At 47.9% G+C, this 27,580-nt stretch overlaps 1 protein-coding gene across 2 annotated transcripts in view; it reads left to right on the top strand.

Moving 5' to 3' along the window:
* Positions 1–5,562: 5,562 nt before the first annotated feature.
* Positions 5,563–27,580, top strand: part of VTCN1 (V-set domain containing T cell activation inhibitor 1) — a 41,583-nt gene continuing 19,565 nt past the window's right edge. For both annotated transcript variants that reach the window (XM_039523645.1, XM_039523634.1), the window contains exon 1: positions 5,563–5,661. In XM_039523645.1, coding sequence (XP_039379579.1) covers positions 5,630–5,661 — 32 coding nt within the window. In that variant the 5' untranslated portion in view covers positions 5,563–5,629. The remainder of the gene's footprint in view (positions 5,662–27,580) is intronic.

Here is a 27,580-nt window from a genome sequence, read left to right as displayed (position 1 = left end):
TTAAATCAGAGTGAATAAATGAAGACTCAGCACACCACTTCTGAAAGGTTGCCGACCCCTGTGGTAGAGGCTCATGCACTAAGCTCCAGAGGCCCCAGGTTCAATCTTGCCTGCTGACGACCAGGGTCTGTCAGTGTTATAAGTGGGGGCTTGTCCCAGATTTCGACTGGGAAGTCTCTGAAGCTCAGGATGTGCTTCCTCAGCTAGGGAAAGTATGTAACCCACACACCTCCTGAGTGTGGTGTTCTGTCCTAACTAGTGGCACCAAGACCACTTAAAGAGAGAGAGAAAATGAGTCAGCTTAACAGCCAGTTGGCTTTTACCTCATGCTGTAGAGGCTCATGCACTAAGCTCCAGAGGTCTGAGGTTTGATCCTACCCGCCACTGATTGGGGGCTGTCGGCGTTACCCTGAGCCTTGAAGATTCTCCTTTATTTTTTCCTTCTTTCCTCCTACAAAGCAAATTTTGGAGCCACCATTCTCCCAACTAAGGATAATGGGATGGGATCCCTCTTCAGAGACTGTTTATAGCTCTCCATTATTCATCCAAAAAGGGGGCTATTAAACAAGGCACTTCCTCTACCAGGTGAGCCAAAGGGTCAGTTCTGGGAACCAGGCTAGTCAGGTTGTCTTAATCTGCAAGTTGCCGCCTCTGACATCTGTGAGCGAAGGTTGGGTGTGAGCACCTTCTTTACCCAAACTAAAAGCTATCCATTTGTCTCCCTATCAAAGTACAGTGAAACCTCGCTCTAACGCGACCTTTGAGGTCCAACAAGTCCCATCGTGCTAAATGTGGGGTCACGGTATAGCGGGGTTTCAAATCAGTCAGGTTTTCAGTGGTCCCCAAAGCGGTGCATTGAGGTGCACCGCCTAGTGCCCCTGGTGTCTAGTGCCCAGCAGGGGAGAGGAGCTGCGGCCCCCGCCTGCCGGGGACAGAGAACTCCGGGGCTACGGGCGCCAGTGCTCTCTGTCCCCGGCAGGCGCGGGGCCGCGGCTTCCCTCCGGCTTCATGAGGAGCCGCGGCTCCCCACCTGCTGGGGACAGAGAGCACCGGTGCCAGCAGCCTCGGAATTCTGTCCCCAGCAGGTGCGGGGCTGCAGCTTCTCTCCCCTGCCATGGTGTTGGGGACCATTGGTACAGTACCATACTGTATTATACTGTACCTTAAAATGGTGGGGTTTGACTGTAAGTACCCTGCCCTACAAAGGATAACCTCTCCCTGTGATGCATGTAGCCAGGAACCATGAGGCCTTTTATTTTCTGTGTACTATATCTTTACATATGTAAGCATGTGTGATGTTTTGTCCCCACCTTGTTACAGAGGAGACACCTGCACACTGGGCTCTCATCTGGAGACTTCACTTCTGTTTGATCTTAAATTAATGCAGATAACAAGAGCAAAGTCCTTGTAGATGGACAATGTATTTTCTCTTTTATTTGGTGCAGTGCATACACCAGTCACTGATGTCCTGCAAGGCAATGTTTGTGGGTGTTGTTCCTGGATCTACAGTGAGTTTGGGTTTAGAGCTAGGTGTGGTACAGGGATTGCAATGCACCTCTAGCACTGGTGGATGATCTGCTATCAGGGTCAAGTGGCCATGCCAATTCTTTCAGACTTGTCGGCTGCATTCAATGCCAGTGACTATGAGGAGTTGTTCTGCCTGGATACCCTGGCAGTGTGGATAGTGCTTCTACTCATGAGCAGCCCTATGTGCCGTACATTTATTTAACGAACTTAGTCCCTTTTTCTGTTCACAAATGATTTGCCAACAGACTTCACCTGGCATGCATTGTTTAAATGGTTCAACAAATACATGTTTTCTGCAAACATACTTCAGCCAATAGGTTGTTCACAAACTCTTTGCCACTGCTATTGCTTCAAGTGATCATTGTTCCTAATTAGCCATTTGGGCTGCATGGTTGGCCATAGCTTTGGCTGGATGGCTTTGTTCCGTTCCTGAGTGAATGACTCCCAAGCCCACTAAGAGATTTCAAAATGGCTGTGTGAAACCGCAGCAGCAAATGCTCCAGTGGATACATACAGTCGTGGCAGTTTCCCTTTCTGCAAACATTCTTGCTGACAAAATTTCACTAGCACAAAAGTTTATGAAAAGTGAATAGAAGGCGGCAAATATGAGGATTGGGGCTAATCCTGGGAGGTCTTTGTGAGGTTTTGAGTAAATGTTCCTGAATAATTTCTAGCAGTACACAGCCAGCTCCATTCTTTTCTTTGTTGAGATCCCAGGTTTCACTTGGCTCCCCAAGGTCAGGACTCTCCCTGCCTCCCTCCCTGCCTTCTGGTGCTGGCTGAGGTCGAGGAGGGGTGGAATCAGCAGGGAGTCTCTTCACACACCCCTTCCAGGCCTGGGGAGAGGAGCAGCTGGGATTCTCTTTATGCATAGGCCAGGGGTGTCAGCAGGGAGTCTCTCTCCACACACACCCAAGGCCTGCGGAGATAAGGCTGGGAGCCGAGGAGGAGATGCAGAGATCTCCAACAACCTCCAATATTTCTAACAACCTCTTCCTGGCCAAACTTCAGGGCCAGTTCTCCATCCTCCTCCTCCTCCTCCTTGACCTATCAGATGCCTTGGACACTGCTGATCACTTCTTGAAATCCTGCCATCCCTTGGCTTTTCATGACTACATCCTCTTCTGCTACTCCTCCTACCTCTCACATTACTCCTTCAGCATCTCAGGAGAAAGTCATTGGCCCTGAGACATGGTAAAGCCTTGCCACAGAGATGAAGAACTCTCCTGTGTTCTGTATAAAGAGTGAGAACCCCTGATAGCAGAGCGTAGGAGGCATTCCACTGTGTTTGGGAAGTGGACTGTAACCTGCTCATTGAAGAGTCTGGCTTTGTGAAGTGATGTAATGTGTGCTGTAATCTTGACCACCGCCCCCCTCTCCTTCCCCAATTGTTTAATTAGCTCTGAAATGACAAACCTGGTCTGCATGCTTGGTCAAGTGGCAACTTTCATTCAGTTGTCGGTGAGAGCAACAGGATGTTTCTTTAGGTTCATTTCACACTGGGTCACATCAACCTCAAGTTATTTGCTTCCACTGAAATCCTGATTGTTAGAATCACACCCATTTTTCATCAAAGGAAAACTACCAAATAAATATAATATCCATTTTAAAACAAAATATATATATATAAGACAGTGGCAGTATAGGAAAGAAACACATTATAATTTTAAATAATCATAATGATCAGACAGCCATAGTAATTGTATTGGTAAGAAAGCATGTATACCCTATGTTTTCATTCAGATACTATAGGAAGAAGTTTAGAGCAAAGGATTAACCACCAGGAGAGTCAGGTTCTGCTCACAGCCCTACCACAGATTTTGGACAAGTTTTATAGCATTCAAGTCATCAGAATGTTCAAACCTAGGGGTCTAAAGCTAAGTCAAATCTACGGTAGCACCTAAATGAGTGGCTGGATTTGGAGAGGGGGTGAGCCATTGAAGTCAATGGGAACAGCAGATGCTTAGCACCTCTGAAAATGAGACCATTGATTTACATGCCTGGATGGCAGCCATAGTCTTTTCCAAGCTACTCCTTGCTCTCCCCTGGCCTTCATCCCCTCTGACCTGTCCATGCCCATCACAGCTGGGCATGTTCTCTCAGTGGCTTCCCTAATGGGGAGCTCCTAATAGCTGCATAAATGGAGTGTTTTAGAAGCTGTACCCTGGCCTGAAAAACAAACTACAAACTTCTGCGCACCAGGAAATGCACAGTTAAGGTATTGCTGCACATAGAACACAAGCACATATCCTTAACTCTGACCCTTTTAGCCCCCTACCCTGAGGAGTCCCTAACATTCATCTTTATGCTTTGTCTCCAGTGCCTTTGTGTCCAGTGTGATCTCTGCCAAGCAGCAGCAAGTACTCCCTGGATCAGTGGTGCTGCCCTAAGGATCTTGTGTCATGGGGGACTGTATGAATAGGAGTTCCAATTTGGAGCTGTGGTTGGCACAAAGAAAATGGCAATTTTTGTTAGGATGGGCAAGGTATTGGAATGTTCCCAGTTCCCTACCACAGCACAGGAAAGCCCTGTGCAGACATTAACTAATTTATCATCACATCAGCCCTGAGCAGCATAGGAATCAGTGTCATTATCCTCATTTTGCAGGCATTTGCAGGCTTCCCCCAAATCCAAACTCACACATGCTCCCTCACCCCAATCCACACACAAGGGATAGGGTACAGAGTCCCCCACACAAATTCAGGATCTCCTATCTGACACAAGCAGCTTGTACTCCTCTGCTCTCCCCACAGATCTTCTCTCTATTCTCCTCTCTCCCCCTTTGCCTCTTAGAGCTACCTCTCCATGTCAGAGCAGGAGGAGAAAGTGCTGCAGGGTCTGTGCTTCCTGCTATCTTTTGCAGGCTCTGCAGGCTGCAGCATAGCAGACCTGGCACCAGTAGCCAGGATGGGGAGGGGATGGGAAACAGGAAATGGTTTGGTCCAGGGGCATTAAATGGAGAAGAGCAGCAATAAGCGTGCATGTTTTAGGGGCTGTTGCATTTTAAGTCCCCAGATGTAGGGTGGTCAGAGTTGGGAGAATCACCAGGGAGCAAAAAAGTTGGGTGTCAGAGAGGGAACATGTACTACCCTCTACTGTGATAGTGCCTATGGCTCCACATGACTACTTTGGTACTAAGCATGGTATCGGGTGATGCTGGGGAGCATGCCTAGTTCAGATGGGTCTGTGAGGGGGCTCAGTGGGGATGAGGAGCGTGCTCAGTGTAGATCGAAGATCTGTTGATTTTAGCAGCAAGCCTCTAGCAAACTCTACTTCAGGGTTTCTCAAACAAGGGCCGCCGCTTGTGTAGGGAAAGCCCCTGGCGGACCGGGCCAGTGTGTTTACCTGCCCCGTCCGCAGGTCCGGCCGATCGCGGCTCCCACTGGCCGCGGATCGCTGCTCCGGGCCAATGGGAGCTGCTGGAAGCAGCGCAGGCTGAGGGACTTACTGGCCACCGCTTCAGCAGCCCCCATTGGCCCGGAGCAGCGATCTGCGACCAGTGGGAGCTGCGATCGACCGGACCTGCAGACGGGGCAGGTAAACACACCGGCCCGGCCCGCCAGGGGCTTTCCCAACACAAGCGATGACCCCTGTTTGAGAAACCCTGCTCTACTGAGTATAATACAGACCCCTAATGGTGATTTTTGCCATTTTATAACTTGGCCATATCTGAATGGATTTGCATGGGACCAGCAAAAGGCCCCTCTCTGACCTAAGGACTATCCCCCTTTCAATTTTCACATCTCTGCTGCAAATTTTGGAGGCTCTAAGAATTCCTCCAAAAAAAAGTTGGAAATGTTTTTATAATGGGACATGTTAGGCAACCTTAACATAGGAGTCAAGGCTACTGTCCTATAATACTGAAAAAGCTGTGCCTTGTTGCTGTGATTGTGTCTGATGGGAAGCCTGATCATGTCCTGTTGGCTTCCTCATACCTCAGCTTTCCCCACCTGGAGTCACCACTCCTTATCTGAGTTCAGCTATTTAAGCAGAGTAGCTGGAACTTAGATGAATGTGTCTCAAAGGGAACGAGGCTGCACTGAATACTGCATTGAATTGTTATGCACCCTACGCTTCGCCTGTCTGAACCAATCCCATTACCATGGCTTCCCTGGGTCAGATCATTTTATGGAGGTACCGTACAGTCTTTATCTGCTTTTCGAGATAAGGGAGGGAGGGAATTGTTCTGTGTTTATTTCATTATGGGAGGTCTGGGCTCCACCGCCACATCTGGCTGTTGTGCCGTCCTCCCTTGGGGATTTTTGTTCAGCTTTGGCAAGGGGAATTCTTTGCCATTTAGCTCAATATCAGGCTCTTGGGCTGCTTTTAGTGTTTGTATGTTTTGAGTTGTTGTGTGGAAAGTATGAATGCCAGGCTAGTCATTGATATGAGACATAGACTTAAACTGGTGTAGTCATGCTCCCAGATCCCAATGTGATATAGTTAGTCATTTCACAAAAATGAAGACTTATTTCCAGTGAAATGAGTAAGTCTTGCTTACAACATTTCAAAGCTGCATGTTATTAGAAGGGAAGGATGTAAATAGCATTGGAGAGCCTCTATATTTCCTCTGTCAGCATGGGAAAGTTGTGCAAATCTCCCCCAAATCAGTGTATTAGAGAGAGTAATCCACAATCCATACTGCAGTATATTTTCTGTGTCTCTCAGCACAACTGTTTATTCCTGTGTAAGAACTATGCTGATGAGGAGGTGTAAGGAAAAGAAAAAGGATTTCATCTGTTTGTTCAATAACACTTCTACCTTTTGATCTATTTGGCAAAGCCACAAATCAAAATAAAATATTCACAGAGAATAGATATCCTGGGAGATTCATAACGGGATATAAAGTCTCACACCTAGGTCGCCTTCAGGTCAGTAATGGCTGAAAATGATTTCTATCACACAGCAATTTGGTGGCCCCCATGTGAAATGAATTGGAAGACTCAGTCGAGTTTCTAATGGACAGATGCCAGTCTCATAAAATCACTACCACAAATAGCGCTTTGCTGGCTGTCTTTGCAGAGAAGCCAATTGTTTAATAGGGCCTGGGCATTGAACTCTTTTTCATCTCCCTAAACATGGCTCTTCTGGGCTGGATTAAGGCAGGTTAGCACAGTGGCATGTGGGAAGTCTATGCTAATATTTATTCTGTTGATAGGACTTCAGTTCTCAAGGCTATTAGTCCAGCACTAAATTCCCTTAAACGGGCCCCAGTGGCAGAATGTCCAGCGCATGAAACTCTTAGAACAACCTAGTTCTTGTGAACCTTGCCGCATTTTCCTGAATTCCTTGTGTGAGGAATAGCCCCTTCATGCTACGAGATAAATAATCACTGTGTATATAAAGCACCTGACCTGGCCTGCCAAGGTGCTCAGGTCACTGTACGTCGATTTCATAATAAGTTGTGAAAGCAACAATATAATAAGCTGTAGTGATAGCAGTATAATGGAATATCATAAATGTTAAGTGAACGTCTTATTTTCTGTGCATTTGGAACGCACATAACAAGCTGCTCTGTTCTTAATGGGCGTGTGGTCCTGACTATCTACCTACAACCAGCCTGACTGGTTTTGTCAGAGGAACAAAGGAGCCCCCATCCTTTCATTCTTTCAGAATAATCACACTGGCTGTGTTGGCTAATGTCTGCTTCATGTGCACAGTAATGTCCAGCTGAAGCAGCGGAAGGAGGCACCGGAAACAGTGCTGATGCTTCCCAGAAGAGAAGGGCTTCTGAGGGTCTCTACCTCTCATCACTAAGCTTGATGTTTCAGATGGTTAGAAATGGCGAGGGAAAGTTAACTCTTTGCAGCCAGGTTAGAATTGGAGATGTAGGGGAATTAAAATCCCTGCTGTTTATCACAAGTCAACTGATCCTCTTTAACTATCAAATGTCCCAAAACTTCTTCAGCATAGTTAAAATTGCGCAGCGCTGCCTCGTGCCCTTCCAGAAGGTGGCGATTGGCTAAACTTAAGCTTCTGAAAGCCAGGAAAGCCTTCAGTCACAACACCTTGTGCTCTGGTCCCATTAGAATGGATAACATGGTTTAGTGGGGATTGTGCTCGAATACCACACAGCATGAGGTCAGAAATTGAAAGCATAGTCCACTTTCCCCATCTGGCTATTAAGAAGTGTAAGGACAGAGCCAGAGATGTCCTATTCTGGCCTGTTACGAATGCGGCCATGGAAGAGAAGATCCAAGAGTGGAGAAAGCAAACGGCAAAAGAACCGTTGAAACCATGTGAGATTCCTGATTGCCCTCGCTCATGTTTGGTTCAGATCCATTTGAAGTCAATAGAAAAGATTGCCTCTTATTGTGGACTACTACACATTTTTAAAAATTGAATTGTTGCAAAGCACATCAGAGAGCAGATTGTGAATCACGTTTTGTAACTCACTATGGGACTCCAGCTAAAATGAATAAAGGATCAGAGGCGAAAATTTCAAAACTAACTAGGGATTTGGGGTGGGGCTTTAATTTTTGGATGTTCTATTTAGGGTACCCAAAGGGACTGGCTTTTTCAGAGGGTGAGTACTCAATACTTTCTGAAAATCAGACCCTTTTAAAGGTGTTTCTAGCTGGGCACCCAAAATTTGAGAAACCCCAAATCACTAGATGCTTTTGAAAATCTCAGCTGCAATTCATGAGAGGTTCTTTTGACAATGCTCTTTGCTATAACAGTTTGTGCCCTGGTGGATTAAGGATTCGGCTAAAATATCATGTTTCATTTACCCTTGGGAGCAGAAGGGTAAAAAGCTTAGTGCCAACATCTAACAAGCTTCTTGAGCTAAAGTCAATTAACCTTGAAGTAGTTGCAAAAGAGGAAGCTGGAAGTCATATTGCAACACATGCTAAAAAGATTTACCTCAACAGGCTGATTGTTTCTCTGGTGTATCTAGGGCAGGGGCGGGCAAACTTTTTGGCCTGAGGGCCGCATTGGGTTTTGGAAATTGTATGGAGAGCCGGTTAGGGGAGGGGGTCATGGCCTGGCCCCCACCCCCTATCCGCCCCCTAGGACTCCTGCCCCATCCAACACCCCCGTTCACTGACAGCCCCCCTGAGACTCCTGCCCCATCCACCCCCCCGCTCCCTGTCCCCTGACTGCCCCCAGAACCTCTTCCCCTGACTGCCCCCCGCCACCCCATCCAACCCCTCCTCTCATTCCTGATGGGACCCCTGTTCCATCCAACCACACCTTCTCCCTGCCCCTGACTGGCCCCCAGCCAGCCCAATCAACCCCTGCTCATTCCTGAATGCCCCCCCAACCCCCACCCCATCCAACCATCCCTTCTCCTTGTCCCGACTGCCCCGAACCCCTGCCCTGACTGCCCGCCGCCACCCCATCCAATCCCCTCTCCTTCCTGACTGCCTGCCGGGGACCCCTGCCCCTCCAACCACCCCATCTCCCTGCCCCTGACTGCTGCACGCTTCCCCATCCAACCCCTCCTCTCATTCTTGACTGCCCCCCCAGGGACTCCACCCCATACAACCCCCCTGTTCCCTGCCCTCTGACCGCCCCGATCCCTATCCACACCTGCACCTCCTGACCACCACCCCCAACTCCCCTGTCCTCTATCCAACTCCCCCACTCCCTTCCCCCTTACTGCGCTGCCTGGAGCACCGGTGGCTGGCGGGCTATAGCCGTGCCGCCCGGCTGGAGCCAACTATGCTGTCACCACCGTGCAGCACAGAGCACCAGGTCAGGCTGGGCTATGTAGCTGTGCTGCCCCAGCAACTCGCAGGCCCGCTGCCCAGAGCGTTGCACCAGCGGCGGAGCCAACTGAGGCTGCGGGGGAGGGGGAACAGCAGGGGAGGGGCCGGGGGCTAGCCTCCCGGGGCAGGAGCTCAAGGGTTGGGCAGGAGGGTCCCGCGGGCTGGATGTGGCCTGCGGGCTGTAGTTTGCCCACCTCTGATTTAGGGGAAATATCCCCTCCCTCACATCTATAGGGCCCCTGGCACTCACCTGTTGGAGCCCTAATACCCAGAAACAACCTATATTCCTTTAACTGCTGCTGTCCGCATGTTCTACTATATCAGAGAGACAGTATTGCTGCATACAGGGCTATACAGCTTCAGGGATGGATGAAGACTAAATGTGGCTCCGGTCAAAGTCATGGGGCCTAAAATTTGCTCCTGTATTTTGAGGGTGGTGGTGACAGTCACACCACTTGTGGGCCCCTTCAGTTAAAGAATTTGGGAGTCCATTCAGAAGGAAGTTTGATTCTGCTTTAATGTGCTTCAATCTGATTACACCAGACTTCCTCACCAAGGGCTGGCAGGGACGACTCTGTGGGGCACTGAATACTTGCCACACTAGTAACCCACCGAGGTCTGGTATCAGATGGGGGTGTGATGCTGACAGGCCAGGTGCCAGCTCATGCCAGAGCCTCAGACCACATAAGGTGGTTCCGAAGTAAGGGCTCGGATCTCCAAGGCCGTTCTGGCAGAAGGCCACTTTCCAAGATAGTAAAGCAGAGAAGAGCACGTACTTGCCAGAAACGCAGGGACAAGCTGAAGTTCCAGAGACAGTCACAGGCAACACCAAACTGAGAGGGTGGTGGGGCGGCAGGCCCCTTAATACCAGCATTATGAGTGCGCGACTCCAGGGCCGACCCGATGGATACCTCTGAGAGAGACCTTTCCAGCGGCTGTTCTCAGGGTGAGCACACACCTACATTGAAATGGCCATGAGCAACATATCTCAAAGAACAAGAGTTATGGACGGTCAGTAACCGTTTTTTTTCTGATGACCTGCCCCGAGGTAGGCACTCACAGTGGTGATCCTCTCCAGACAGCATGACAGGAGGACACCATTTGGAAAAGTGTGCCATTCTGCCCCCACTGGTGTGACCTTGTACACACATGTGCAAGGTCAGGCCAGTGGGGGATGGGGCAGGGCACTCATGAGAATGGTGTCCCTGGTGTGGCATTGCGGGCCAGGGATTCGGTTGGTGGTTAGTATATGCTGGTTCAAGCTGGGACCAAATGACAAAGAAGGATTTTTGGTATAAATGGCTGAGTTTAAAGTGACACAGGGCCTTTTTTTCTGAGCAAGCAAATAGACAGGACCTTTTGTCCAAAGAAAGGTCAGCATCCCTTGGGCTAGAGCCTATCGGATTCCCCATGTGGAAGATAGGTGACTTCTGCTATGATTAGTAGGAGGCCTGTAGGAACTCTTATTATTTTTGTTTTCTCTGTAATGGGTTTGCCCTAAGAATAAATGTTTTTTGCTTTGTGAAGTCTGGTCGGTAATTGATATTCACTGTTGTAGCCCCTGGGGAAAGAGTTAATGCCAGATGCTGAACCCTGGTCAGACCTGCTGGGAAAATCACTGTCAGGGTACAGAGGGACTGCAAGCCTAAAATCCCAGTCTGGAGGGAGAGAGACATGGGTCTCTGCCCATGGGAGGTGACAGCTGGAAGCCTGAAATCAAAGGATCTCAGAGGGGAAATACAAGTGCAATTATCCTGAAATTGTGACAGGTTGATTTCTAAGGGCCAGATTCTGTCACTTACACTGAGGTGCACCTTACTCTTAAAGCACTCCCACTGATTTCAGTGGCACAGTCACAGGGTGGCCAGCCCCTTTAAAGAGAGAGATCCAGCCCCACCTGTGATACATTTTGCTCCCCTCCTCAGGAAGGGAAAATGAAGGCTGGTGGGTCATGTGACTCAATCAGGCCTTTACAATATCTAGCTCAGAGGCTGGGGAGAAAGATGGAAGTGGTGGTTGACTTTTCCTAGTCCAGGGGAGCTGTAGTCTGGCTCTAGAAGAGAGGAGTCATTAGTGTGGTAAAGAGTGAGACTTGCTTTAAATACGGTGTGAGTCCCAGGGGAGATGTGAGACCACCTTGGTTTATGTTGTATTTGGACTGCCAGCAGGGGAGAGCCAGGAGGATCAGCACTCTGGTCAGGGTGAGAAGAACTATGAGTTGAGCCCAGGAGGGGACAGAATTCCTTTAGTTTATGTTAACTTGGGGCTGTTGTCAAAGGTGGTGTTTATTTTGGATTTTGAGTACCCTGAAAGGGGATTGAAGTCTGAGAGTGACCCAGCTGGAGGGCTGAGCCACATGAATCCCTAGGAGAGATGGAAAACTCTGAGGGGCAAATGAGGAGCCATCCTATGCCACAAATGGGTGTGCTGGAGGCAGCAACCTTGCTACAGTGACTGTTCACAGAGGGAGGGAGAACTCGGTGTGAGTAAGGTGGCAGAGGTTGAATGATGGGCAGTGAATGAAGCAAGAGTGCGCTCACTGAATACTGAGAATCAAAAATGATTAAGACTTTTTAAAAAAAATGGATTTAGCCTTTGTCTTACTTGGCTGAGCAGGTGAGTAAGGGGGAGTATGGTCTACTTTCCCCTTGCTTAGCTAAGTAAGATCTATCCTGGGGTCTGGTGCAGCCCCTGGCCTCTGGACAATCCCCCTCTTTAGGCAAGTGAAGAGGTGCAAGGAAAGGGAGGAGCCTTGGCTTCATCCACCCTGTACTCAATGGCCTAGCATGAGGGGAGAAGTAAACTGCACCCTTCCAAGTGTTACAGTGACCTACTCTCCTCTCCTTGGAGCCAGAGGACCACAGAGGAAGAATTGTACCTCAGAGGACGATGGATCTCTGAGGCACAACAATTCCTGGTGCTACTCCTGTGCAGCTACCACAGCCAGATGCTTGTAAGTTTTTTTTTTAAAAATAGCTCTCAGGGTTGTGGACACGCGGAGGAGTAGCACTTTGTACTGGCAGGCAGTGTGTCTCTCCCACACAGAACCTCTGAGAACAGTGGTGTGAGTATCTGATGGGTATGTGGTAGGAGACCTCCTTGAGGTTCAGGGTCACATTTCAGTCTCCTTGGGAGAGGGAAGGGGTGGTGATTTGAAGGTCAGCATCCTGAACTTGAAGATCTTTATGTATTTGTTTAGTCCCTAAAGAGCTAAGATGGGATGAAGGCCACCTACCTTCCTGGCAATCAGCAAAGTACCTTTCCTCAGGCATCTTTGCAGGATCTCCTGTATTGCCTCTTTTGTGAGAAGAGATTCCTGTAGAAACACTTTCTCATGAGAATGATCCTTGAAGCGGGAAACGGGACGTAGGAAGAGACTTATTGTGGAATTGGCTGTTATAACCGTTTTTGACAATGTCTAACATGTCTGGATCGGTGGTAATCACACACAAGGCATCAAAGAAATGGGAGAGGTGACCTCCAAGAGGAAGGGACACAGATAGATGGGTTTCTGGCACATGGTTCTCTACAATCTTGTTGAACCTGTAGACAGCAGGCTGATGAGGCAGGGTCACTGCTAGAGTTATGATGGCCTTGCTTGAGTCTGTTTCTTGGCTAGATATTCTGAATGAAACTGGGCCTGGGGCTTCCATTGGAGGGAACTGTCCTCTTTCCATGTACATGGCCTCTGGTAGCAGAAGACTGGGTACATCATCTTTTCCCTTTTGTCTGTGGAAGACTAGGATAGGCTGAGAGACTGAGCCTTAGGTCTGGTGGGCTTCATCTTGTTGAGGGCATCATTGTCTTGGAGCTGAATAGTAGCTCCTCAATCCTTGACTGGGCCTCAGAAATGAGGCCAGACATCTAAAATCATGAATACATTTGGAGAGTCACTCTGGTGGCCACACCCTTAGCACATGTGTCTGATGAATCATAGACCTCTCCTGGGGCATATTTTGCTACAGTTCAGCCTTTGGTGCCCAGATTTTTTTGCAGGCTGCTCTGATCCTTTGGAAGCAGGGCCGGCTCTAGGTTTTTTGCCACCCCAAGCAAAAAAAATGTTGGCTTCCCCCACCCCAGCCCTGGGCTCCCCCCTGCACTGCCCTGCTGCCCCAGCCCTGGGCTCTCCCCCCCCCACCTGCACCCCCTGCCGTCCCAGCCCTTGCTTGCTCTATAGGCAGGGAGCTAACCAAGGAATTACAGCTCCCAGGGCCCCCTGTTGGTTCTCAGCTCCCAGGCTGGATTCCTGCCAGCTGCCTCCCCTGCAAATGGGCTGCCCCAAGCAGCTGCTTGCTTTGCTGGTGCCTAGAGCCGCCCCTGTTTGGAAGAGGGTCAAAAATCAAAGTGAGCTATACCACAAGGTATAATGGAATCTTTCCATTATCACCTGGTAATTCACAGCTGACATGCCTGAGGAGCTCAAAGATTAGACCTTCCTGACCAAAGCAGGTAATATTCAGTCTTCTCTATCAGTAGGAGAAGGATGCAAACATGTTGATCCCAGGGGTGCTGAGATGAATAGGGTCTTGGTGACCAGGTTCTGAGATAAGTAATCAAAATCCTAGAGAGAACTAGGTATTTCCTGCAGGGTGGATTGATTTAAATCAGAGACTTAAATCAGTGATTTTAACATGATTTAAATCACCTAGTGGAAAGTCTCAATTTACATTATTGATTTAATCAACTTTTCTATTTGTACTTCAGTTATTTTCTAAAGAAAGGTACATTCTCACAGGTTGATAGTATTATTAAAACATGTTGATTTACGACTAAATAGAGACTTTACACTGGATTTGGTACATCTTTTTGCTAGCTAGGAAGGTACAATATAACTATATACATTTATTTAAGCATTATACAGCTTAATATTTTCAGATTCTTATGAATTGTACACTTTTAGTATGTTAAAATAGTGAATTATATGTTGCTCATTTACTGGATCATTAGCTTTTTGCTCATGATTTGTGTCAAGCTGAATTAGGATTGTCACTGGAATTTAATTAAACACACAAAATGGCATATCCAATTTATTTTTAATAAACAAAACAACCTTAAATGTTTTGGAAACATAAACTTAGCTTATCAAAGCATGTTTCACATTTACAACTATATGATTTACTAAAGGAACATGAGAGAGATTGAGTGCAGTCAGTGAATTTAACTGATTATTTCAGGTCAGCCTGGGAAAATTTTCAAATGCGCCAAAATAAAAGTGACTGGAGCTTAAGTTCCTACTCGCCTAAGTCTCTTGAATATGAAACAACAGTCTCCTAAGTTACTTAGGCTGTCCTTTACTCTTTTAAAACTAGTGGATCTCCCCTTGCCCCTCATTTTTATTCAGACTGGAAGAGAAAGACAAGTGTTCCTGCTTTTTCAACTGCAATCAATATCTCAGCTTTGAATGAACGAAGCCAAAAGAAGAAAATATTTTTTCTGGGCCTTTGGAAGATGCTACTTCTGTCAAAAGCTGAGTTAGCATTTCAACAAGCTCTGGTTCCAGGTGCATAGCTAGTGACTTCCACCAGTTCAGTCACAGCGTTGTGACTTTTTGAAATATCATCAGCAAACATACTGCTTGAATGGTTCACCTCCAGCCCTGAAACTTATGGCTGGCATGATTGATGGGTGACTATTAGATGTCCATGTCACAGCAGCATCTTCTTCTTCAGCAGTTAGGCATGTACCCTGGCACTTTAGGTTAAGAATATAGGAAAGAAAATGAGGTGGAGTAAGTGCTTGATCCATCCACCTCTTTACTGCCTGCAATTTAACTTTGTTGTTGGATATTTTTCTTCAGTGTCTCTAGAAGTTCTCTTCAAAGTTCCCCAGCATCAGCACTACAGCAGCAATCTTCCTGCAGTTTGTCCAAGGTTATGGAAATAGTCTCAATATACTGAAACCAATCTCCTACATTTCTCTGTATCCAATGTTGACTACTTTAGCTATGATAGTTCCATCTATTTTGTTACAATTTTCTTCACAAATTGTCATCAGAATTAGCCAGTTCTTAATAAATAGCTCAAAACAGTGAGCTACTGAATTCCATCGTACATCTTGCAGGAGAATTAGTTGGGATCTTTTTGCTCTCTTCAGTGAAGCTGAAGCAACGTGATTGTTGTAGAAGTATTTTTCAATTTCAGCATTTTCCTTTTTTTCTGGAGTTGTACTTAAGCCTTTGGCTAAATGATGCATCAAATGAGCACTGTACTCGTATGTTATACATCTCAGATTCTCTTCATTATCTTTGTCAGATGATTTCTAACCTTTGCTCACTTGCAGCATTATCTGTGACAAACCTACGCACTTGACACTTGAATTTTTGTTCAGTTTGTTACAGCTTTTACTGCTACTTCTCTATTCTGCTATATGGGCATTTCCTAATACATCAGTTGTCGTGCACGCACATATTACTAAATCATCGTGTACATTGCTCCACCCATCAAGACTCAGATTAATGAATTTCCCTGTTTTTTTGCACACTGTTCAATTTCCTTCTCATACACTGTATTCAGTAACCTTCCAGCAATATCTGCATTGTGGGGTGGAGTATAGCCTGGTCATAATGACTGAACCATGTCAATTAAATGTTTGTTCTGAACAAGACAAAAGAGAGAATGCGTTGCATAAATGAACCAATCAATCTTTGCATCTATGGAGTATTTCTGGTCCTGATTACAAACTCATCCGTGGTTTTATTGGATAATGAAGAAAGTAAATAACCTGTATAAAAAAGACTATCTGATATATGTTTAGTTGCAGCACTGGTGGTGGTACCAGCAGATGACTCTGAAATTGTGGACATGTAGATGATGTCAAAGCTGGACCCTGAAACAAAATGGTAAAAAAAAAAAAAAAAGTCACACTCACTTAAAAAAAAATTTCAGAAGTCCAGCCGTGACAGTAAAACTGTAGCTGATAAATACTCCCACAACAAACATCCCAATTATATTTTGAACACAAACATTTCGAAAGTCATAAGTAATCAATCCACTCAAAGCACAAATTTATGAGAACAATGTAAGTCATCACTTATGGTCATATAAGACATGGCTAGCAGGCTACAAGAATGATGCAAAAATAAGTTTACTAACCTGTTGGTCCAGATATTTCAGACATGTTCACATCATCATCATCGTCACACTCATTGCCTTCTGAAGAGCATTTTTCATAATGTTGTTTCATTCTAATAACCCAAGCTTGCATCTCTCTGTTGCACTGTTTACATTTGCCACATATTCCTTTTATTACCCAGAGCTACTGTAGTTTCCTGAAAATATTCCCAAATAACATTTCTTTTTTACGACCTGCAGCCAGGGCAGGTTTTTCTTCCTCCAGTACCCATGTGTTGAAATCAACACTAGGGGCTGCACTCTGAAGAATGTTGTCTCTTCTTCTCAGTGTCCTGCTTTGACACCAGTGTTGCTTCTTTCTTGTTGCAGCTCTGCCCTTTCTCACTTGTTACCTAACTTCCCTGCCCCACCCTCACCCCCAGAAAAACAAAACAACTAACAATAATCCAATATTTCTACTCCTGTAAACCACATGCTTTTTGCACAGCAGTATTTGAATTGTTTAGAGACAGAGAGGGAGGCAGTTGAGAAATTATTGGATTTCTGTTTCTTTGTATCTTTCCGTGTACACACACAAGGTGACAAAGCAAAGCCATTTACATGAAATAGCCAGAAGGCAAGGTCTGATTGTTACTGGGCAGGTCAGTGTTTTTCCATGAGCTCGAGAGTAAATTTCCATGGTGGGTGGAGTCATAAATATTCATAATTTGAGAACTGCGCCAATCAGAACTCAGGTAGAGAGAGGCTATCACATATGAATGTGAGACCACTCAGGTCAGCTCAGTGGATGGGCCTGATGATACATGATGGCATCTCCTGGAGTCAGAGGCCAGGGTCCCAATGCCTGTAATGACTTTGGCAGTCTCTTGAACTCAGTAGCACAGCCCCTGGTTTCCCTACAGAAGCAAGCTGTTAATACAGCACACAACCTATTGTGCCATATTTATAAAGCTGGACCTCAAAAGTTGGATGTTTTTCCCCTGGTTCTTTCTCTATATAGAAAAGCAGCCTTTAACTCCAAGTGTTTAATAGAGGCTCATGGATTCATCACTTTTTTTTTTACAAGATTATAATAAACATGGGCCTTAACATATTTTTTATAAAATTCAGATTTCACTTAAAGCAGATTTATTTTTAATAAGAAAAACATATTATAATTTAAATAACTACAAATCTGTTTTATTTTATTTTTTTTAAAGTAATTGAATCTTTACCCACCCTGATCTCCTAGCTCCTATTTTGGGCACAGCTGGAGAGGTAGCAGGCATTAGCCAGGAGTCATTTACTGGGCCCTGACTGACAGGAAGGTAATTGAAGAGAGACCCAGTGGCCTTGCCAGCCAAGGTGGCAGTTTCCAGGTGTAGCATGTGTGCCACCCTGGCCAGGAGCTCCTGGAATTGTTTGTATTCATCACATGGTAACACCACAGAGGAGTCTGCCACAGAGTGTCTGGCCCCTTAAGGGAAGATGGGGGAGGGGGGCAGTGCACTTGTGACAACCTTAACTTACCTTCCCAGGAGGGAAAATTAATGTGGTTATGTGACTAACTCAGGCTAAGCCTAGAGATATAAGGGAGAGGATTGAGGGAGAGTAGAGAGTTCTTCAGAGAGGAATTGCTGAAGCCAGCTGCTGGAGGAACTGATGGTGGGGGGGAGGGAAGAAGTTGGCTGGTTAGTAGCCCCTGGAAGGAGGGCTGTGTAACCCCTAAGTGGGAAGTTACAGGCCATGGAGGCCAGGACTTAAAGTTATGGTCCCAGGAAAGAGAACCATGAGACCCTAGACTATGGGCTGGGGAGGCTAGAACTTAAAGCCAAAGTCCTGAGAAAGAGAGAATGATGAGACCCTAACCCTGAGGAGTGACCAGAAAGGAACTTTGATTGGAGCTGAACGATGCTGAATAAATTAGACCCCAGGAGATGGGGAATATTCTTTCCAGGATTTGGCTGTGACTGGATTATGGCTATGAGGGGGCTCCCAGGGATGGCACCTAGTTACAGAGCCAATGTTGTTGCCTGGAGAGTTACATCTCCCTCAGGAAATCCCTCTGGACCTGTCCTCATGCTCAATCTGATGATCCCAAGGTCATCTCACTGTGGGGTAGGAGGAAGTGGTGGAGCCTGCTCCTCATGTACTGGTAGTTGAGGCTGGATTACCTGGAAAGATGCAGGAGATGAGGGGACAACTTCCAAAGCCATAGGGGGAGATGTTTGTGTTACAGGTGAAAAGATAATCCCTCTATCCATGGCCTTTATATAGGGCTACAAAAGTAGTTAGAGAAGCTCTTGCACAAAACCTTCTCATTTGCAAGGAGAGAGGTGCAACTAACCCGAGGAACAGTAGCAGGCAGCATTTTCCCTGTGCCAAGGACCCTCAAAGCCCACTTCACATGTAAGTGAGGGTGACTCCTGCCAGCCCCAGAACAAAGATACCCATTCCAGAGGTCATGGTGATGGTTCTGGGCTAGAGGAGGCTTCCATCTCAAAGGGCAGATTGGCACAGAGTGTCAATGTGGAGGGAGCCAGTGGGATGCAAAATGGGGGAAGTGTGTGCTGCAGGTTGTACTAGGGACCCCTGCACTATCACTCAGGCTGGAGAGGTCAGTTCTGGTGCATCATCCCTAGAACAGTGCCAGCACTGCTTTTTCTTTTGAGTGGCAGGAGCAGCTGGGTGAGGATAGTGATAGTGCCAAGTTACCAGTGTTGGGCTTCACTATTGGAGGAGACATTGATCCTTCCTGGGGGAGCAGGAAGGTTGACACCACAGGAGTAGTCTGGAAGCTGTTTGGGGCTGATGGGATGAGGTCCCAAACATGAGTGCCAAATCTGAAGAGTGGAAGAGTCTTGGCAGGGATCACTGGTGAATGTGGTCCCTGGGGCTTCCTGATCTTCTATGCCCCCACTGAGCACTTCATGGACCTAGATGACCCCATGCTCAGACTCCATGTAGAGTCTGGTGGAGATGTTGGAGCAGGAGCCAATAACTTGGCCCACTGGGTGGCTGTTGGCTTTGGTACCCTGGATACCCCTTAAGGGCCCTGTGTGGAACCCTGGCCCCTGAAGTTTCAGCCTCTGTCTTCAAGACATCTCCAGTGAGGTGGCCCCAGAGCCAGAGCACTATGTCCTGATGGGCTCAAGCTGTGCAGTGGGCTGGAGAGCGGGACACCCCTGGAGAGAAGAGGCCTATCACTTTATGAGGTATTAGGCTCTGGAAAGATCAAGGAACATGATTCATATTGTGGGTATCCTTTCTGGCACTCTGGACTGGGCATGACCTCAGCACCAAGCCAAACCCTGGTGGGGAGAGGAAGTTCTCTAAATTCTATCTAAACTCACAATCTAACTTAATTTTCTTGACTTAGGGCAGGTCTACACTAAGGGCGGGGGTTGAACTAGGGTACGCAAGTTCAGCTACGTGAATAGCGTAGCTGAACTCGAAGTACCCTAGTTCGAACTACTTACCTGTCCAGACGCCGCGGGATCGAAGTCCGCGGCTCCAAGGTCGACTCCGCCACTGCCGTTTGCAGTGGTGGAGTACCGGAGTCGACCGGAGCGCACGGGGAGTTCGAACTATCGCGTCTAGATTAGACGCGATAGTTCGAACTCCGAGAAGTCGAACTCACCGCGTCGACCCGGCAGGTAAGTGTAGACTAGCCCTTAGATTGAACTATCACTTAGATTGAACGAACTTTGGGGAAGGGACTGTTTTATTCTGTGTTTGCAAAGCACTTAGCACAGTGGGGTTCTGGTCCATGAGTAGGGCTCCTAGGCTTTACCAGAATAGTAATAATAATTTTTAAAAACTAACTGTAGAAAGGGGCACTGGGTGATGGTCTGTGGACACTGGCAGGGGTCGAGCTTATGATCTCTAACAGCATATTAACTATAAACGTTTCAATTGTCCAACTCTATCAATGTCTAAAACACAAATTTGAGGGGAATTTTTGCTAAAATAAATTAAAAAACAGTGATTTCCCAAACAAGACCTCAATGTATTACTTAGATTATTAAGAGCCACTGCTAATTCTTATGTTTTGAGAAAAAAACATTTAGATTTATGTGCATAGGCACCGACTCCATGGGTGCCCCAGGGCTGGAGCACCCACGGGGAAAAATTAGTGGGTGCTCTGCACACACCAGCAGCCAAGCTCCCCCCTCTTCGCCTCCTTCTCCCCCCACAGCATGCTGCTCCTCCCCCTCCCTCCCTCGCTGCATAACAGCTATTTGGCAGTGCTTACGACTTTCCAGAGGGAGGGGGAGGAGGCGGAGAAGAGGCAGGGCAGGGGTGGGGACTTGGGGGAAGAGGGTGGGGCTGGGGTGGGAAAAGACGGGGTGGGGCAGGGACTTTGGGGAAGGGGTGGAATAGGGGTGGGGCGAGGGCGGTGCAGGGGCAGAGCCAGGGGCGAGCACCCACTGGGCAGAGGGGAAGTCAGCACCTATGTTTATGTGTTAGAACATTTGAACTTGTGCTCAATAAGTAAAATATGGTTCTTATGTTACCACATTAGCAAATGTTAAAAGTTCAGTTATTTGGGGAAAAAATAAAAAAACCTACAATTTCTGCAGTCCTCGTTGACCAGGGTAACATGATAACTGACATTAACTACAAAACTCAGCATATTGTGTTCAGTGATATTTGTAATCGATGTTGGATAAACATTTAATGTCCTCAGTTACAAAACATAATTTTCAATTATCTCATTAGTAGAGCTGAGCAAATAATGGATTTTTCAGTTTGCTGGCAAGTCTTAAAAATATATATGTATTGTTTTGGGTTGAATTGAAAATGAAATTTTCAGTAAATTGAAATGTTCAAAATTGGTTTCAGGTCAAATGAAATGTTTCATTCTGATTTTGGGTATTTTAAAACCCTTTTTTATTTTTAAAAAATAAATTAAAGGCAATTTCCAAATGAAAAGTCATTTTGAATTGAAAAATGGAAACGTTTCATTTAGAAAATATGGTAATGAAATGCTTCAAATGTTTTGGAATTTGTTTATTTTTTTCAGACCAAAACAATTCAGCGAAATGTACATGAATTCTTGAAATGTTTTGGTGTTGCCAAATCTTCATCTTTCATTTAAAAAAAAAAAAAGGTTGAAAAAACAACCCCAGCTCTATTATTAGCTGAAAGTTTCTACTGCTAGGATATTCACCTTGAAAATCTATCATATTAAAGACAATGTCAGCAGTGAACTTGCAAAAACTATATTCTTACTTATATGTAGATGTGACTAAGTTTCAAAGTAAAAAAACCCAGTATCTGGGTTCTACCATTCCAGCATAGACAGGCACTATAAACATTTTGCAGCTCCAGAGGACTATCTATCCACTCAAGCCACTTCATAGCATGACTGAGGGAGGAATCAGCATTATCAATAAAATCAATTTGCAAACACCTAGAAGATAATGAGGTATAAGTAACAGTCAGCATGGATTTGTCAAGAATAAATCATGTCAAACCAACCTAATAGCTTTCTTTGATAGGGTAACAAGCCTTGTGGATAGTGAGGAAGCGGTAGATGCCGTCAGGGGCGGCTCTAGGCACCAGCAAAAGAAGCTGGTGCCTAGGGCGGCAAAATGTAGGGGGCGTCCCCTGCAGCCGGGGGGGGCGGCAGGCTGGGCCGGCGGACCTGCCGCAGTCATGCCTGCGGGAGGTCCACCGGAGCCCCGGGAGGACCGGACCTGCCGCAGGCATGACTGCGGAGGGGGCGCTCGTCCCGCGGCTCGGCTGGACCTCCCGCAGGCATGACTGCGGCAGCTCAAGCGGCGCCGCCGGACCCGCGAACCGTCCGCAGCCGCGGGAGGTCCAGCCGAGCCACGCGGGACCAGCGGTCCCTCTGCAGTCATGCCCGCGGGAGGTCCGCTGCTCCCGCGGCTCCGGGGCGCCTCCCGCGCATGACTGCTTGGGGCGGCCAAAAACGTAGAGCCGCCCCTGGATGCCGTATATATTGACTTTAGTAAGGCTTTTGATACTGTCTCGCATGACCTTCTCACAAACAAACAAGGCAAATACAACCTAGATGGAGCTACTGTAAGGTGGGTGCTTAACTGGTTGGAAAACCATTCCCAGAGAGTAGTTATCAGTAGTTCACATTAATGCTGGAAGGGCATATTGAGTGGGGTCCCGCAGGGATCAGTTCTGGATCTGGTTCTCGTCAATATCTTCATCAATAATTTAGATAACAGCATAGCGAGTACACTTACCAAGTTTACAGACAATACCAAACTGGAAGGGGTTGCAAGTGCTTTGGAGGATAGGCTTAAAATTCAAAATGATCTGGACAAACTGGAGAAATGGTCTGAAGTAAATAGGATAAAGTTCAATAAGGACAAATGCAAAATACTCCACTTAGGAAGGAACAATTAGCTGCACACAGTGATGAGCTGCCAAAATATTAACAACCGGTTCCCTCCTCCTCACCCCATGAGGGGGTCATGCCCTCCCCGGGACTCCTGCCCCATCCAACCCCCCCATGTTCCTTGACAGCCCCCCTCCCCGGGACCTGTGCCCTATCTACCCCCCTTCCCTGTCCCCTGACTGCCCCTTGCCACCCCATCCAACCCCTTCTCTCATTCCTGATGGCACCCCGGAACCCCTACACCCCATCCAACCACCCCTTCTCTTTGTCCCCTGACTGTCCCTGGAATCCTGACCCCTAACTGCCCCCCACTGCCCCATCCAACCCCTGCTCCTTTCTGACTGCCCCCCCGGGACCCTTACCCCCATTCAATCCCCCTGTTCTCTGCCCTCTGACTGCCCCGACACTAATCCACCCCCCCAACTCCCCTGCCCTCTTCCAACACCCGCTCCCTGCCCCCTTACCGCGCTGCCTGGAGGTGGGGGCCGAGCTGGGCTGGGGCTGGGACCGGAGCCACCCAGCCAACGTCGGTGCCAGACCCAGGGCCGGGCAGGAGCCGCGCCGCCCGGCTGAGGTTGGGGCTGGGCAGGAGCCGCACAGCCCGGCCAGACCCGGGGGCCGGGCCGGACCCGGACCCAGGCACCGGGCAGGAGTCGCGCCGGACCCGGGGGCCGGGCCGGACCCGGACCCGGGGGCCGGGCAGGAGCTGCGCCGGACTCGGGAGCCGGGCCGGACCCAGACCCGGACCCAGGCGCCGGGCAGGAGCCGCGCCGGACCTGGCCGCCGGACCCGGACCCAGGCACCGGGCAGGAGCCGTGCGGACCCGGCCGCCGGACCTGGACCTGGGTGCCAGGCAGGAGCCGCCGACCCAGACCCGGGCGCCGGGCAGGAGCCGCGCCGGACCCGGCCGCCGGACCCAGACCCAGACCTGGGCGCTGGGCAGGAGCCGGACCCGGTTGCCGGACCTGGACCCGGACCCGGGCGCCGGGCAGGAGCTGCGCCGACCCGGCCGCCGGACCTGGACCCGGACCCAGGCGCCAGGCAGGAGCCGCGCCGCCCTGCTGGACCCGGACTGGGGGCCGGGCAGGAGCCGCACCGCGCTGCCTGGTGAGGTCGCAGCTGAACTCCCCCGGCCCCAGGGTCCGGCCACGACCTCGCCTGGCGGCACAGCGCCTGGAGCCCTCCTCCCGCTGGCACCCCCACCCCCTAGCCCCAGCTCACCTGGTGGAAGCCTTCTCAGCCCTCCCAAGCTTCCCGCGCGAACAGCTGATTCACGGGAAGCTGGGGAGGGGGAGGAGAAGCCGGAGGAGCTTCCGAAGAGGAGGCAGAGGCGGAGTAAGGTGAGCTGGGGCCGGGGGAAGGGTAGAGAGCTGCTAGAGCTTTTGTTAAATTTAAAAGCCCTTTTGGAACTAGTTGTTCCTCCAGGAACAACCGGTTCTAAAGGGGCTTCTAAATTTAACAACCGGTTCTCGCGAACCGGTGCGAACCGGCTGCAGCTCACCACTGGCTGCACACATGCAAAATGGGAAATGACTGCATAGGAAGGAGTACTGCGTAGGAAGGGTCATAGTGGATCATATGCTAAATATGAGTCAACAGCGTAACACTTGCCGAAAAAGTGAACTTCATTCTGGGATATATTAGCACAAGTGTTGTAAGCAAGACACAAGAAGTAATTCTTCTGCTCTATTCTGCACTGATTAGGCCTCAGCTGGAGTATTGTGTCCAGTTCTGGGCACTACATTTCAGGAAAGATGTGGACAAATAGGAGACAATCCAGAGAAGAGCAACAAAAATGATTAAAGATCTAGAAAACATGACCTATGAGGGAAGATTGAAAAAATTGGGTTTGTTTAGTCTGGAGAAGAGAAGACTGAGAGGGGTCATGATAACAGTTTTCAAATTTGTAAAAGGTTGTTACAAGGAGGAGGGACGTAAATTGTTCTTGTTAGCCTCTGAGGATAGGACAAGAAGCAATGGGCTTAAATTGCAGCAAGAGAGGTTTAGGTTGGACATTAGGAAAAACTTCTTAACTGTCAGGGTCATTAAGCACTGGAATAAATTGCCTAGGGAGGTTGTGGAATCTCTGTCATTGGAGATTTTTAAGAGCAGATTGGACAAACACCTGTCAGGGATGGTCTCTAGACCAATACTTAATCCTGCCATGAGTGCAGGAGACTGGACAAGATGACCTCTTGAGGTCCCTTCCAGTACTATGATTATATATGGAAATAATGACACCATCTAATTAATTTAAGATTTTTGCTTACATACAATGCTTAAAGCCCTGCTGACAACAATGGCAAAGGAAAAGTTGGTGGCTGGCACTTTTATGGTCACTGTGCCAGTAGAATGGACTTTAATAATTTAAGGTGTCCACAACCATAATCTGTGAATTTCTAAAAGCCCTTAATAAACTATTTGACCCCCCAAATAAAACATTTGATAATATAGGGTCTTCATTTTGCCACCCTCAATCACTTGTGTAAATATTTATGGGATTAGGCCCAGAATATTGAAAGAATTCTAAAAAAAAGATTGGAGGCTTCCATTACTACAGAGGTAGAGTATCAGAGGGGTAGCCGTGTTAGTCTGGTTCTGTAGAAGCAGCAAAGAATCCTGTGGCACCTTATAGACTAACAGACGTTTTGCAGCATGAGCTTTCTTGCATCCGAAGAAGTGGGTATTCACCCACGAAAGCTCATGCTGCAAAACGTCTGTTAGTCTATAAGGTGCCACAGGACTCTCTGCTGCTTCTACAGAGGTAGAGTTAGGTTTCGATCTGTTGCACCTGTAGCCATTGCTGAAAATTTCTGTGTTGTTAATAAATGGTGACTATTTCCCAAGTGACGACTTCCATAGTTTTTCTTACACTTTTAAGGCCAGAAGGAACATGATCATCTAGTCAGACCTCCTGCACAACACAGATTATAGAATTTCACCCAGTGATTTCTGCATAGAGCTCAGTAACTTGTGGTTGAACTAGAGTATCTCTGTTAGAAAGATATCCAGTGTTACTTTAAGATTTCCTATTTTGTAATGTGTGAGTCTTTTTAACGATAGTACTTCTTGTTTGGAATTGCCATCTGCAACCTTACAAATGTACCTCAACAGAACTTTTCATTTACGGTATCTACTCCGCTATTCTGAACCTTTTGAGGCTCCCTCCTCATCAGCCAGTCTGCGCCCATGACAGACTTCTGAAAGGCACAGGTGCGGGCCTGACGCTGATGGAGTTTTTGTGGCATTGAGTGATAGACTGGCAATTCCTGTCCTGACCGTTATCTCCATCGCCGTGTCTACACTAGAAATGAGGCACAGTACACCAGTTAACTGGTTTGTCCCATTTATTACACAAACAGGTCTGTGGAGCCACACTAGCCACCACTGAACCAGTTAAGGATTTGCCTGGCGTCTGAACTAGCCTAAGTTCCCTCTAAGCTGTGCAGCCGCACAGACACGCAGCTGCCTATTAAGCCCCACTCAGGAGCTCAGAGGCATCCCTCCTGCCAGCCCCAGTGCAGACCTCCCCTGGCAGGAGCCCCTCCCTTGGTCCGGCCCAGGGCCACCGGAACGGCTCAGCTGCCGCAGCCAGGGAGAGGTCCCTCTCCCTCCACCCCAAGCTGCTGCGGCAAGAGAGGGCTGGGGGGAGTCTTGTATCCCCACCACAGCCCCGGGGAAGCCTGCACCTCCAAACCCTCATCCCCAGCCCCACCCCAGAGCCTGCACCCCCACACCCCAACTCTCTGCCCCAGCCCTGAGCCCCCTCTCATACCCCAAACTCCTCATCCCCGGCCCCACCCCAGCCAAAGCCCTCACCCACCCCACCCCACCCCAATCCTCTGCCCCAGCCCAGAGCCCCCTCCCACACTCTGAACCCCTTAGCCCCACACCTCACCTCCATATTAGTGCACATAACAAAATTCATTCCGCACATGGACTTAAAAAAATTAGAGGGGACACTGGCACTAGCCCGTCTCTCAACCCATTCAGCTGCAACAGGGTCTTCACCCTACAGGAGTGTGGGAGAACGTCAGGAGAGGCGCTGCTAGCTCAGCTCCTCTGGCAGCTGCGTCGGCCAGTGACCCCAGCTTTAACTAGCTGGCCAAGATCTGGCCCCACACCACGTTGTATCCCAACCCCCAGACACACCTAAGCAGCTTGCAACAAATGAACCAACTGTGGTTGGTTGGCTGAGGCACTGCATGGCTGGAGCCAAGGGTATTAGTGGAGACAGAGAGGGGATGCACTTTTAGGGGTGGTTAATGTGAGGGGCATTTCACAGGGAGGTATATTGGGGGGTATGGCTGAAGGGGACATGGGGTGGGAGGGGGGCGGATAAGAGGGGATTCTCAGCCACCATTCATAGTTGAGTGTCTGGCTGAGACAACAACCAGAGTAGTGTGGCTGGGAGCTCCACTCGTTAAACTCCCCTATGGAGGGAGGCTATGTGTTAGTGACCTCCAGCTACAATGGCACATAAATAATTGGATGTCAGTTAATGTCAATCCTCCTGAAAGGGCTGGGCTGTGTAGCATGACTTGTAGCATGACTGAGTAATGACTAAGGAGCTTTTAAGTGTAGGTGCATAGGTATTATAGTTGTCCAGGAGGAACAAAAGATGTTAATATGACACTGCACTCTATATGATTTTATGAAAAGATGCTAATGAGTGTAAATATAATGTAATATATACATTATAACATAATATAACATAAGAACAAACATATAAATATAACATAAGAACATAACATAAGAACATAACATAACATAACATAACATAAGAACAATCCTATTCAATTTATTCATAAATGATCTGGAGAAAGGGGTAAACAGTGAGGTGGCAAAGTTTGCAGATGATACTAAACTACTCAAGATAGTTAAGACCAAAGCAGATTGTGAAGAACTTCAAA

Source organism: Mauremys reevesii, linkage group 1 (assembly GCF_016161935.1).
Source record: "Mauremys reevesii isolate NIE-2019 linkage group 1, ASM1616193v1, whole genome shotgun sequence".
Classification (NCBI taxonomy): domain Eukaryota; kingdom Metazoa; phylum Chordata; order Testudines; family Geoemydidae; genus Mauremys; species Mauremys reevesii.
The sequence above is the reverse complement of the archived record's forward strand: the minus strand, read 5'-3'. Positions and strand labels throughout refer to the sequence as shown.